Source organism: Hetaerina americana, unplaced genomic scaffold (assembly GCF_022747635.1).
Source record: "Hetaerina americana unplaced genomic scaffold, ioHetAmer1.1.p SCAF_4, whole genome shotgun sequence".
Lineage (NCBI taxonomy): Eukaryota > Metazoa > Arthropoda > Insecta > Odonata > Calopterygidae > Hetaerina > Hetaerina americana.
The window spans coordinates 80,563,034-80,576,551 of NW_027286985.1; the positions used below are offsets into that span (position 1 = coordinate 80,563,034).

At 32.9% G+C, this 13,518-nt stretch overlaps 1 protein-coding gene across 3 annotated transcripts in view; it reads right to left on the minus strand.

The window, feature by feature from the left end:
- LOC139691837 (multidrug resistance protein homolog 49-like) overlaps window positions 1-13,518 on the minus strand; it is a 62,683-nt gene that overhangs the window by 22,244 nt on the left and 26,921 nt on the right. For all 3 annotated transcript variants that reach the window (XM_071589743.1, XM_071589742.1, XM_071589741.1), the window contains exons 5-9: window positions 12,325-12,466; window positions 10,278-10,378; window positions 5,836-6,007; window positions 4,968-5,092; window positions 4,030-4,219 (exon numbers count right to left, since the gene is read on the minus strand). In XM_071589743.1, coding sequence (XP_071445844.1) covers window positions 4,030-4,219; window positions 4,968-5,092; window positions 5,836-6,007; window positions 10,278-10,378; window positions 12,325-12,466 — 730 coding nt within the window. The remainder of the gene's footprint in view (window positions 1-4,029; window positions 4,220-4,967; window positions 5,093-5,835; window positions 6,008-10,277; window positions 10,379-12,324; window positions 12,467-13,518) is intronic.

Here is a 13,518-nt window from a genome sequence, read left to right on the forward strand (position 1 = left end):
TTCCCGAAACACATAGTAAGTCATATAGCATCGATTTTGAAGTATAGGGACAAATGTGGTGTAAAATAATGCCATATGATTGTAGCACAGACTAAAAGCATTCACTAGCTAATTGTCAAATTAACGGTACTAAATAATGGTTGATTTTATTTACACAATTTCCTTTCTAAGCAAAGATGAATCTATTGGATATAATTCGAATTATGGTGAAACTCACTATAAAATATTAGAACAATAATAAACTAGCCTGGGCTCAAACACCAATTTATTCTGCTATCATAAAAAACAACACTATACAGTGTGCTACATTCTACTTTAATTACACACTCAACATACTATCAGGGAATTTAGTTGTAAATTTGTTAATCATGCAGTCCCATATTTTTCTCAGGATACCCAGTGTGTACTTTTGTACTTGTAATTGAATGATGAATTTCAGTGTTTTGTCTTTGTTGGTATATCCAGATGAGATAATTTCAAATTGGAAAAAACTAGAAACTTAACTAAAATCTAGCTTTCATTTTTTTAGAGATGACTGATATTTTGTGATTTTTGGATCCCTGAATTCACCCTATTGATATTTTGCCATGAAAAATATCTGGTAACCCTAGGCCAATACTGAACCACAGTAAATGCTAAACTTAATACTGCATTATATCAGAAGAAACATGCAAGAAGGAAATAATAATAATTATGTTTTATTACCCACTGAGCATATAAGTATATCATTTAGATATAAGAGTCATCAAATACAAAGAAATGTACAAAATACAGGTGTATTTTGACACTATGTACATGCTTAAAAAAGAGGATATACATTAAAGTGTGAATTTAAAATACATTACATTACAATGACTTGTCATTTAAAAATTCATTCAAAAAATAACAACTCTTTATTAGAAGTTTGCTGAGTTTCAATTTGAAATTGTATAATGTATCACATTTTCAGTGAGTTTGGTAATTTGTTATAAATTCATACACCCATTGCGATTGGGCTTTTAAGTAAAATTGCTGATTTATGGTAACTTGGGTGGATTTAGTGATGAATTATAGTTGAATAACATTGAATATCACTATTTGCGTGAAAGAGATGGATATTATGTTTTATGAAGACAGACATAGCAAATCAATACATAGATGGAATTAGGTAAATAGCCATCAGCTAATATTACAGAATTATTACTTTCCTCATTTTTATTTATTAATAGTAGGTCATTCATAAATTAAAAAAATGAGATAGGACCCAATATTGAGCCCTGCGGAACTCCCTTACCAACAGGATAAGAATCTGTAGTAGATTTTACAGAATTCAATGTCTTTTTTACTATTTGTGATATTTCAAATAAATAAGATTTTACCCATTGCAAGGGTATACTTCTGACACCCACTCTACATGTGTATTTGTATTAGGCTAACTCAAAAGGAGGGGATGGTCAACGAGATCAAAGGTATGAGTAAACTCCAGAAATAAAAGCCTAAATTCTGGTTATCTAAGGAATTGGTCATAGAATTGAAAGCACTCATGAGTGTTGACTCCATAGGTTTGCCTTTTTGATAACCCTACTGCATATCAGGGATAATTTTGAATTTATCAAGAAACCCTGCTAATCTAAAATAAAAAAATAACTTGAATAGTTTAACAAATTGAGATAAAAAAACTATTGGTCCATAATTGTTAATTTCCGTTTTTTCAACTACATTTTTGTATACTGGTATGATTTTGCTCATTTGTAATTGGTTGGGAAATATTCTACATTCAAGGACTCATTTATTAAACAAGTTTTTGGTTCAATCATACACTCCTTGGATTCCAACAACAATCTTCCAGGTATTCCATTAATCCCTGTAGATCGTTTTTTTGAATCTTCTGAAGGTCAGCTAACGCTGCTTTATAATCACAAGAATATTGATACAATGTTTCTGGGATGCTATTTCCATGAGCAGTTGACTGCCTTGGAATATTTCCCTGGGTTTCGGTAAAACTTAAAAAGGTTCATTTATTCTAATATCAATCAGTTTGGTATAATTAATAATGGTACCAGAACTATCATACATGTATACATCAGGAGTTGATCTATCTAACCTTTTACTAGTTGCCTTGTTTATTATATTCCATGCTTCTTTATTTTTGTTATGGGCTATGAGCAGCTTATGGTCATTGAATGATCTCTTATTTTTCTTGAAAAGGAGACTACACTCCATCTTCATTTTGATATAATCTGACTACATACAGGGGGTATTTGACAATTTAAAAAATCTAACTATTTCCTTGATTTTTCTAGAGAGTACACTTCTGACCAAGTCTTTGTTTTTCAATGTATTTATAAATCTCTCAATATTGCTCATAGAATAAACCTTTTTGGAAATAAACCTGTCTTGTTGATCAAGACTAGCCAAAGTTAATGTAATAATTCTACCACCAAAGCTCTAAATTATGCTCAAATCACACAAGAAGCTATTACTTTCACACTTTAAATTCCTGCATATTGAACAATTTCAGAATAAAATATTGAAAATGGAAAAATCATGTGGAGAAATTGATAAAATAATATTTTATCATGACATACTAGTCCCAATGGGATGAAATAGCCTTGTTGTCACAAAAATGTCGGATTGGGTCTCTTAATTATAGTCATATGCAATTCAAATTATTAATCTCAGGGATCATGTGTGCTGCTTTAATCCTTAGCTTTAATATATAGGTCCTGATATAATATTTCATTCTCTTATGATAACTTTTGAAGGGAATGGTTTATATAATACCTGGTGGTAGAAATACCTTTAAAATATATACAATAAACTAAAATAAATTAGTTCTGTGACAATTACTGTGCATGTTGATTGTCCTCTGGAGTTCTATATGTCTCATATTTCACATCAGTTCATTTTATAGAGCTCCTAATCCATTAAACTAATGTTGTAAATTAGTAGTGAAAAAAATTATATCATATTTATCCCATTGTGCTGTAACCCAGTTTACTCTTTTATTCAAATTGTCCCAGCTCTCACATTGCCAGTTTTGCACATGCAAAGAGGTACTGAACTGACTGCATAGTCTACCTACAGGAGCATAGAGAGATACTTCAAATTTGGTAGTTATCATATGTTGCATTTCTAATTCAACATGTTTATTTTTCAATTACTTAAATCTCTGCTCATTTCTAATTTGTAGATCATTGTTCTTGTCATGTTCTGGCTTCTTTCCTCCAGATTACTCAGCATTAGAGTCTTTTTTTAAAGTCAACTGTTCAAGGGTTCTTATAATGCTTCTTCTTACTGGCATGGCAGGGTACATTTTGGTGGAGTTACATAAATGAAACATTGGTTCATGAACTGAAGGAGAGTAAAGAGAAGTAAAGTCACATGGAATAGGCAGGACATGTCACTGTGATCAAATGTCAGCACAGAGTCACTCTTTAAAGCCATCTTCATTTAGCAGGTGTTCCAAGAATGGACATATTAATGTGTTTCATGCATCACATTTTTCCTTTAGTGTAGGAAAGTTAATCAAATTGGATATTTTGAAAAAAATACTATTGGATTTCCAATATCTACAGGTATTTCTTGCAGATCAATCAAAATTCACTTGGCTATGAGTATTAATTTGCAGTTTTCCATTTATCTAATTACCCTATTTCAATTGTTGGTTGGTACTTTCATTTGATATATCATCCAAGTAGAGATTATTTGGATATCAGATCTGAGAAACCATAGGTGGGAAAGGGAAAGCTTCCTAACCCTGAATTTTGCATGCCATGGTATTATATGGGCTACACCCTCACCTCTCAATCCAATTCCTGAGTTGATTACTGAGATTTTTGGTTGGGTTCTGGCTTTGGTTCAATCCCTACTTTTCTCTGGAGGACATTTTGTGATTGAAGTCATTAAAAGCATAGTCATAAAATGAACCATGCTAACATTAATATGATAATATGAGTAGGAATGGAGTTGGTGTGCCAAATTTGAACAAACACCCAGGGATAAAACTTTAAAATAAAGCACATGGAAAATGGGAAGTCATCTACTCACAATAACCATACTGGCTGCAGTGTATTCAGGATTTGGCTTCCCTCTGTCCTCCAAGATGAGGAGTACCCCATAATAGAAGGCTATTGAGTAGCTGCTGTATGTAATAAGCCACATTACGCCATTTCCAAGTCCAAGGAACATTCCACGCCTCTTTCCAACTTTGCATGCAGGTACCAAGTTGGCTTCAAAGCTAGGTCATTTGGAAAAAAATGGCAACAATCATAAATTAGCCGCCCGCCCAAAAATTATAGCTGTTGCATATATTTGAAATGTAGGTATCTGGCTATTTACATCATGCACTGCATGAGGACACTTCAAACAAGGATTTTAATATGTAGGTACTTCTGTGAAAGAGAGCCTATACATGATGTTTCTTATTGCAACACAAGGTACAAAAACGCTGTTGCCATTGAGTTTGCAGATGGTTAAAACCTACTGTACATAGGAAAATAAATTAGCAAGTACTCTGACTTTCATTGAAAGCCATTATTTGCATTCAAAACAGCCAAGCTAATAAATTAAAGTTATATTTTACATTTAATAAACTTGGTTCTTCAAAAGTATTCTTTTTCTGGCAATGTGGTGTTTTTGTTTTGTTGTGTTCCAAAACTCTCTAATATGTTAATGTTACCTACCTACTAAAGTGCTAATTTTTCTCTTTTGAAAAGTGCTTCATAATATCACTACAGCTATGGCACTGGATATCTAAGAATTAAATAAAGCATCAATGCATGATTTCAAACTTGAATATTTTGCAAAACATAATCAATAGCATTCAGCTTCTCATGATGTTCAAGTAGTAGAGAATAAGCTTGAAATATGATTAGTAGTGACAAAAATGTGTATTTAACCTTAATAGGAAAATTGGTGGCCTATTTTGTCATTTAATTTAATATTTAAAGCAAGAGTATGTATCTTTCATTGAAGCTATAGCCTACCGCTGAACTTCTTTTTGCTCTCCACCAAATGCCAAAACCGTTCTTAGTGCTCCCAGAACTTCTTCAGAAACTGCTCCAGCTTTCCCATATGCCTTCAACTCCTTTTCTGTAAGACTGGCTTGCAACTGTTGAAAATAACAAATATATTTGCTTCACATGAGAACCTGTTTGTTTCTAGAGAAATTTAAGCATAGAACAGCCATTAATACATCGCAAAATAAAAAGTACCTACATTTTACGGGTAGACAAAATTCCATAAATCAAATGGATATACCTCCATTGAAGTATCTATGATGGTATTTTTGTGTGAATGTTTCATTCAAATGTACTGAGAAACTACAAATCAATTCTCTCCATCAAACTGGCACTAGGTAGTTATAATAAACGAAATTTGACAATTTACAAAATGAAAATAACTAGGTTTCAACGATTAGCAATTGACATCTTATATTGGGGTCATAAAATAAATTTTAAATACATTTTTAGAGCCATTATTATTACTGGATTTTCATTTAGGCAGTCATAGCATGATGAAATAGATTGACTCATTTATGAAAATTCTCCTTTCCTGATGTGTGGTTAGAACACCTACATTAAAATCTTTTATGAGAACTCCAAAAATAGTTGAAAATATAATTTCAAAAGCCTTGTCAACAGTCCTTTTGAAATATGTAAATATCAGTTGTTGATAATGTGACCATAAACATAATTGAGCATAGCTGGCATTATGATGAACACACTTCTAAACCAAGTTGGTAGAATCTAGATGTGATTATCAAATTGGTAATTTTCATTTTCAAAATACATTGCTAATTCTTTTACACTTGAAAATGTATAATATTTTAATTAACAATAAATTGTTAACAACCTTTCCAACAATAGCAGTCGCAACCACTAACACCGGCATGATGCTTAAGATGACCAGGGTCAGTTTCCAGCCATACATAAATGACACCACAATGGAGGCGAGGAAGGATACAGATAGAAATACAACCATTCCAACCTTTTCACCAATTCCATCCTTCAATTTGTTGAGATCCCTGTAGGAACCGAAAAGCATAGTTTAGTGACCATAGGTTATCATACAATTTCATAATACTATAGATCAAATAAATGGGAAGACTGTCATTCAAAGAATTTTTATATTTTCATTGCTTTAGAAAAGGGTTCTATGTGGTTACGTATACCAATGATGCAAGGAGATGGAAATGGTTGGATGGTAATTGCAGGGCATTCCATCCCTATCATTTTCAATGGGAGAAAATACAAGTAAATATGGAAAGGTCATTCTTTGCAAACAGTACATGAAACTCTCTCAAATGAGATTAAAATATAGCAAGGTATTCAAAGTCACATCATGCGAACAAGCAAGGATACTCTTCATAAACTATATTCTATCCAATTAATTTAAAACCCTGCTGGTAGGACAGGACAGGTGTTTTGGTATATCCACCTTTTATATACGGCTTGTCTACCTAATCACATCATAGTTTGGAACTTATGGTATGAGAAGAGGACTAAATATAATATGAATATCTATTAGTGCTTATAGGAATTTGTTGCAGAAAATGTCAATGCTAGAAAATGATGAATTTCCAAGGCTTATGCAACAATCCGTGGTTAATAGAGATAAGATCTCAATAAATGATATCTAGATTTTATATTCATATATGTTAACAAAATGGTTAACACAATTGGTTAATTGATTCAATTCGGACTGCATGTAACATATATATTACGCCTTACTGGTAACGATTATCCTTGCTGATGTTGCTTAACTCATGCATGTGCTTTTGAGTGCAAAAAGAGAGACTCTCATATGGCAGGAAAACTGTGATATTTGAAGAATGCCCTAGTCAGCTGTACGACTCAGTAAACTTTGAAGACATTCCAAAAGTTCAAGACACAGTAAGGAAAGACAGAAAATTGACTGTCTGTCTTGTTGCAAAAATATCAAATGTGTTGAAAGTGTTCCAAATATTTTCACAAAAGATTTGATCATGAAGTAGAGAGTTAGTGTTAAATTGGTGCCTAAAGCTTTATGGGACAAACAAAAGCTAAACAGATAAGATGTTTTTTCTGAAATTTTGGAATGGATTGATTAAATTTCTTCCATTGAAATAGTGTTATCATGGTTGATAACCTGTGGACATTTACGCATGATCCAGAAACCCAGAAACATTCCATGCATAGGAAATTGCCATCTCCAGGAGTGAATAATGTACACATGAGTCTGTTGTAGTGCAAGGCAACCCTTATAGATTTCTTTGATATCAAGGAAATAATTATGGCAGAGTTGTCTCCCAGCATTCAATCAGTCACCCAACATTATTATGAAGAAGTTTTGGAAACTTTTTTTGAGGGAGTGAAAAGAAAGTTCCCTTAGTTGTGTAGAATGGGTGGGTCTTGCAATAGGGAAACGCACTTCCCCACGATGCCTTATTAGTCAAGCATTTTTTTACCAGTAGAAACATTACTGTCCTTGAGTATCTTCCATATCTGAAAATAAGGTTAACGCTAAAATGGTCTAATTTTGCACCAGTGAAAGAGGTAAATGCAGAGCAATGGAGCTTATGTGCATTCAGATGGAAAATGATCTGGAGAAATGTTATGAGTAGTGGAAGAATGTATGAAGACGTGTGTATTCAAATGGGTCCTAATTTGAAGGAGACCACTATTAATTGCACTATTTTATTAAACAAGCAATTTTATCCACCTAATATAACTATTTTTACATCAGACCTTGTTGCTATAGCTGTATCAGGTAACCAGCCAAAGATAGCAATTTTTACTAGAGTCAGTGCTATCTAATTTTCATATTTTTTGCTTCATAATTTGAGTGCTTGCTAGTATGCTAAAGAAAAATGAGCAGATATTTTCACTGTGTACATATATGCATAATGTTTTTTTAACTATTATTTCTTTATATTCTTCTCCTGAAGCTGATAATCTTATAATATTTAATAATACTTTAATGAATTATTTTTTCTAGGCAGCTGATATGCATCAATAAAAAATATTTTTCATGTTTGAATTTAGAGTAAAAATAACCTCAACCTCCATAATGAGTGACAAATTTTTTTCAAAACTTGATTAATTGAAAATATCTATAATTAGCACTATTATCTATGCTATGCTCGGTATTGTGGCCTATGAAACTATGATCAGTGTTGGCTACCATGTCTACATTTCATTAGCAAATGCTACAATGGGAGCTTAACAGTGGTAGCTTACCATCCTCATATTGCTTACTTCTATGATAAAATGCTGCTCCTGAATCAATCTGTAATGTAGCAGTAAATAAAGTGTAATTCTATGCAAACACTGTGTGGCGGCTCAACACTTGAATCATCATTGAGCGCCATTGCGAACGCGCCTTCGCCGGCAAGTGTTTTGGCTTCCGGCGTTCGCCACCAGGGTCCGCCGCCAGGGCGCAACCACGCCGCCAGAGCCACTCTCACTCTCAGTCTCACTCTCTCTCTGACTGGCTCTGGACCGTCACGCGCGCCGCCATCGTGGTCAACCCAAGGACGCTGCTTTCTCTCCTGGCTTCGCCACCGCACGGCCGAATATTTACTGAATAATTACTGTTCAATCGCCTCATCAAGGTTTTAATTTTCTGAGCACAATAAACTTTGTTAATTGTTAGGAGGTGTCATTATTTCCACCACGATACCTCCTTCACACTGAGTTGTATGAAAACACTTCTTCCATGCACTTGTACTTGAAATGCAATTTAATATTTCAGTATAATGTAATAACAAGATATAAAAATGAATATTCTGTGAATGAAGAAATGATTCCTAGGAAGTGATTAATGCTCAGTTAGGGTGCAGTGGTTGTTTTGAATTTAAATATCTAATAACTCACACAGCTTTGATTTGTTTATAAAACCAACTTTAGTCATGCTATCAGGCTGAGTATGACTCATAAAACACTAAGTATGACTCATTTATTTAGTCACATATGAACAGATGGCGTTTTATTCCTTACTACAAGAAATGCTTAAGATCAAGAAACTCACAATTGCAAACAGTTACTCCTAGACATGATAGTCAAACAGATAGAGTGCTGGACTAATAATGAGAGAGCCCAGGTTTGATATCAGCTAATGCCTTTGGGCACCCTCAGCTTTACCCATTTTTTTGGGGGGGGGCAGATCTTGGAAAATAGCAGGTGGCAGAGGTAAAGGAACTGGCCTCTTTACCCTGATGTGTAATTTCAAATTCTCTTGGGCTAAGTATCAGGTGAGCTCTACCCTTATCCACTGGGCTTCCTTTTGGGTTGATTACTGCACGATTTTATGCCAAAGAACTAACTGACACACTACTTAATAAGATTCAAGTGGAAATGGTCATCTCTGGGTATATAAAAGTGCATTGGGTCTGCTTTGGAAAATATATTGGGCAAAATGGACATAATTTCAATTTTAGAATAAATAAACATAAAAGCTATATTAAAACAGCGATGGATGATTAAAACTTGATGGGTGATTGCCCCAGCTGCTTTTCCATAAGAATATGAAGTCAACCGAGAGGATTATAATCTATCTTCACTACATGGATTATGTACACCATGGCATTAACAGACAAGGGTAATCACTGTGATAGATTTATCTAGATGATGAGCAGCACTGAATACTGCATCAGCCAACTACCCCATCTTCAAACCAGAATGCAAGTGCTAGTATAGTACAGGTAAAGGTAGTTCTGCCCAGGATTCAATAAGAATATTAATTTCTATATATACCTTCTGTAAGTATTCCCCAAAGATTTTGACTGAAATTTCACTGAGGGTTCTAAGAATGTTCACTGAATGTTTTTTCTGTAGAAACTTTAAACAATCACAGCACTATACAACTCAAAATAGTTAGGACTCTATTTGAATGAAATGCAACATTTGTGTGCTACCTGGACTCATTATAAACCTCTGGCACTTGTGAAAAGTTTCAACAATAACCGAATGAAGACTCGATTCATCGTAATATGTCATGAACAAACATTAAAAGATATTTTTAAGTGGAAAATTGACAGTATTTTATTTTTTTACTTTCAATATGAAAAAATTCACCTATTAATCACACGGAACTTAATCTAATGGCTAATGATATAAACATAGCATTGAGTCTTTTTAGATGATACATGATGAATTAAATTTGGATCTTTGCAACAGGCAACAAACAAATCACTTTTCAAACTTTCATTTTAGTTATGCACTTCATTTTCTTTTAAGTATGTACTGAAAAGGAAGTATAAAATTCATTTTTTTAATAATTGAAAAGATGTGATCAAAAAATAATTTCACACTTACTCAGTCACCCTACTAGCAAAGTCCCCTATTTGATGAGTATCATACCAAGCTATATCTTGTCTTAGTACTGATTGCAGAAATAATGTCCGAATTCGAAGTATCTGCAAAAGACACAAAATATAATTTCAGATTACATAGCACACTGAGTAAGAGATACACCTTTTTTATTGTATCATCACTGTTGTCATTACTACAATAAATGGAAACCTATTGCCATGTACTATTAAATTTATCTCGCCATAAAATTCCCTCTATGAGTTTTCCATTCTGCAGGTTATTTTCACTAATTATTCTCCAGGAATATATCTTAATTCAATAAGATTGCATAATACTTAATTACTCAAAGAAATGAATAGATACACAGATATAGAGATACAGGAAGGTTATGTGTGTGTGCTGATTATTAAGGTTAACCAATTGTAAGTTCAATGACTTCAGTTATTTTATTGAATGATTTGAGGAAAAGAGAGGCCATGAAAAATTAAATTCATTGATTATAAATTGTATTCCCATAGGTAAGATAGGACATAGCCTATACAGTTGAACAATGACACATTTACTCTTGAAGCAAAAAAAACATAACCTTACTTTGGATGCTACCGGATTTGTAAGTTCATAATGCTCTACATCCACCTGTCCTGCCTCCTTTGGATTTCTCCCAACAATCCTCTCTCTTCTCCTACCATGCCAAGCACTTCCTCATCTGTTTTCCTTTCTATCCACTCCACTTTTTTAATCCCTGTACTCATCCACATTTCAAATGCCTCCAAGCTACACCTGCCATCTTACTTCAATGACCATTTTTCTGTGCCATTCAAAACCACCCTCCATATTAAAGTTTTGATGAGCTGTTTCTTAACCTCCCTACACAACATCCCTGTCATCAATTCTCCTTGAGAAATTAAGTGTAATTGAAATCAAATTACGAGATAATTTTATATTTTAATTACATATTATTGTTTCATTTACCAACATTTCATTAATGCCATTTTGTTTTGAGCTATTCCATAAAAAAATATTTATGAAACACACTTTTATTTTAATCGACTTCAATTCAATTTAAACAAGTACATTTCACACTAAAGCATTGAGTTATTATAATATGGACAAATAAATGTACATTTTTGCTAGACATTAAGATGATTGTTAAATAAAGGTTTGATTTCTCAAATTATCTAACTATGTTGTCATTCTGTTAATCTTTCATTGCTTTGACTAAATATTGAGGAACTTTGTGGAATAGCTAAGAGATAGGAATTGGAAGAATCATAAGACTTCTGACTCCACAAATAGCATGAGTTCATTATAACTAATTTTACTACACCTACCTATGTACTCACCTGGTTATGCCTTAAGAAACTCTTTGTAACAAAATATATTCTCTCTATGAAGCAATAATATCTTATGAATTTTTAACTCTGTATATCATAGCCTTAAAATTAGTTTTTCTAGTTTGTTAAGAGAGCAAATGAAAGCAAATGAAACTCTCAAATGGAAACTTCTCCAATTCTGCAGTAATACATAGAAGGCAAATGTTTAAAGGGAATAATAGAAAAGGTAAGGGAATAATATTGGCTATGGCAGCCATTATGACTAATTAATAACAGGAATGCATGCCTAAACCTTCCTTAAGTAAAGCATGTGCATTTAAAATTCAAATTTTCAGTTTATCTTCATCCCTAATGACTTGAGACCCTGAATTTCATAAATTTGAAGATGATTAATACTCAAACAGGCACACCTTAATTTCTCATGACACTGAAATAATCCTCACAGATTTTCAGGCTCAGAGGAGGATAAATTATAACATAAATGGATTAGGTATAACTTCCCAAAAATTAATGCATGGAATTAAATAGCTAGAAGAAACTTTTTATGTACATAGAGCTAAAAACTACCCAGAAAATTTACTTTATAAACCTTGTGCATTGAATATGCAGGTCTGAAAGCATGATGTGATCCACGAAACATATCTTGTGTATGTAAAATGGATTAGAATATAGACATGGCAAAATTAAAAATTTTTATGAAAGCATGTGAATTTTACCTGTTTTTCAGCTGCATAGTTTAAACTTGTGACAAAAACATAGTCAAATACCAGCTGAATGAGGCCAAGAGTTGAGCAGCCAATACCAAATGCTCCAATATTTGCCAGAAATGTGTCTGGGTCATTTGGTAAAATGTTTCGCCTATTAGGATAAGAAAGCTAGTGTCATTAGTCTAGCCATAACTTCAGGATTAAATTATAAGCATTCCTCTAACAATGCAACATTAGCTGGAATAATTCTATAAAGTATTTTAAAAATATAGTGATGTCTTTTGTGTTTTTTCAAATTTTCTACTATTTTATGAACTCGACTTATAAGCTTGGACTTCTAGAGAAATAAAAAGGAAGAAGTTCTTATATGTGGCCTGAGAGCACAAATGGCTTTTGAAATATTGTGGTACAAACTTTGTAAGGCTCAGAATACATGTATTTTAAAATATAATATTTCATAAAGTAATCAATTAAGACAAATAGTTTTTTTGCAAATTGATAGTTTCCAATAATGAAGTCATGAGATCTGCCCCTCAGCCAGCAGGACTTGCAGCCAGGAGAGTGGATGCAATTTCTTCATCAGTATAGAATACCTATTTTTACATTATTCAAGATTCCTTTCATAAATTCTGTTGCAAAAACAACCAACAACCTTCGTAAATTGCATAGATAAATTACACATTCAATTTTTTCATGTATTAATTTGTGAAAGGAAGAACACCAGTATAGGGAATAACTCAGTGATTATCACTGTGACTGGTGTCTGCAGGTAAATGTTTCTATTAAATGTGTTGTGTCATTTTAAATCGTAAAAAATAAAATAAAATTCAATGGGTAAGTTTAATAATAAATGAAGCCTAAAGTAATATGCTCAGTAAACAATTTTCATTAATTTTAAAAAGCATGATTTGTTAACACTGATTTTATTATGCCATGAAATATTGAATTTTATGTATGAGGGTAGGCTGAAAATTAATGCACACATGCTTGCAGAGCACAAACAAAAACAAATAGCAAGATCTCAAAATTAGGGCATAAAAGTACAATTCTTAAGTTTCAAAATAATATATTTATTTTTCAATAAAGTCACCATTGAGGCTAACATATTTTTTCCAAGGAGTAACAAGTTTTTTTCATTCTGTCACTGAAAAACTTCCCACTTTTCTCAAATCCACGACTTGACTGCTGCCTTCACCTCATTGT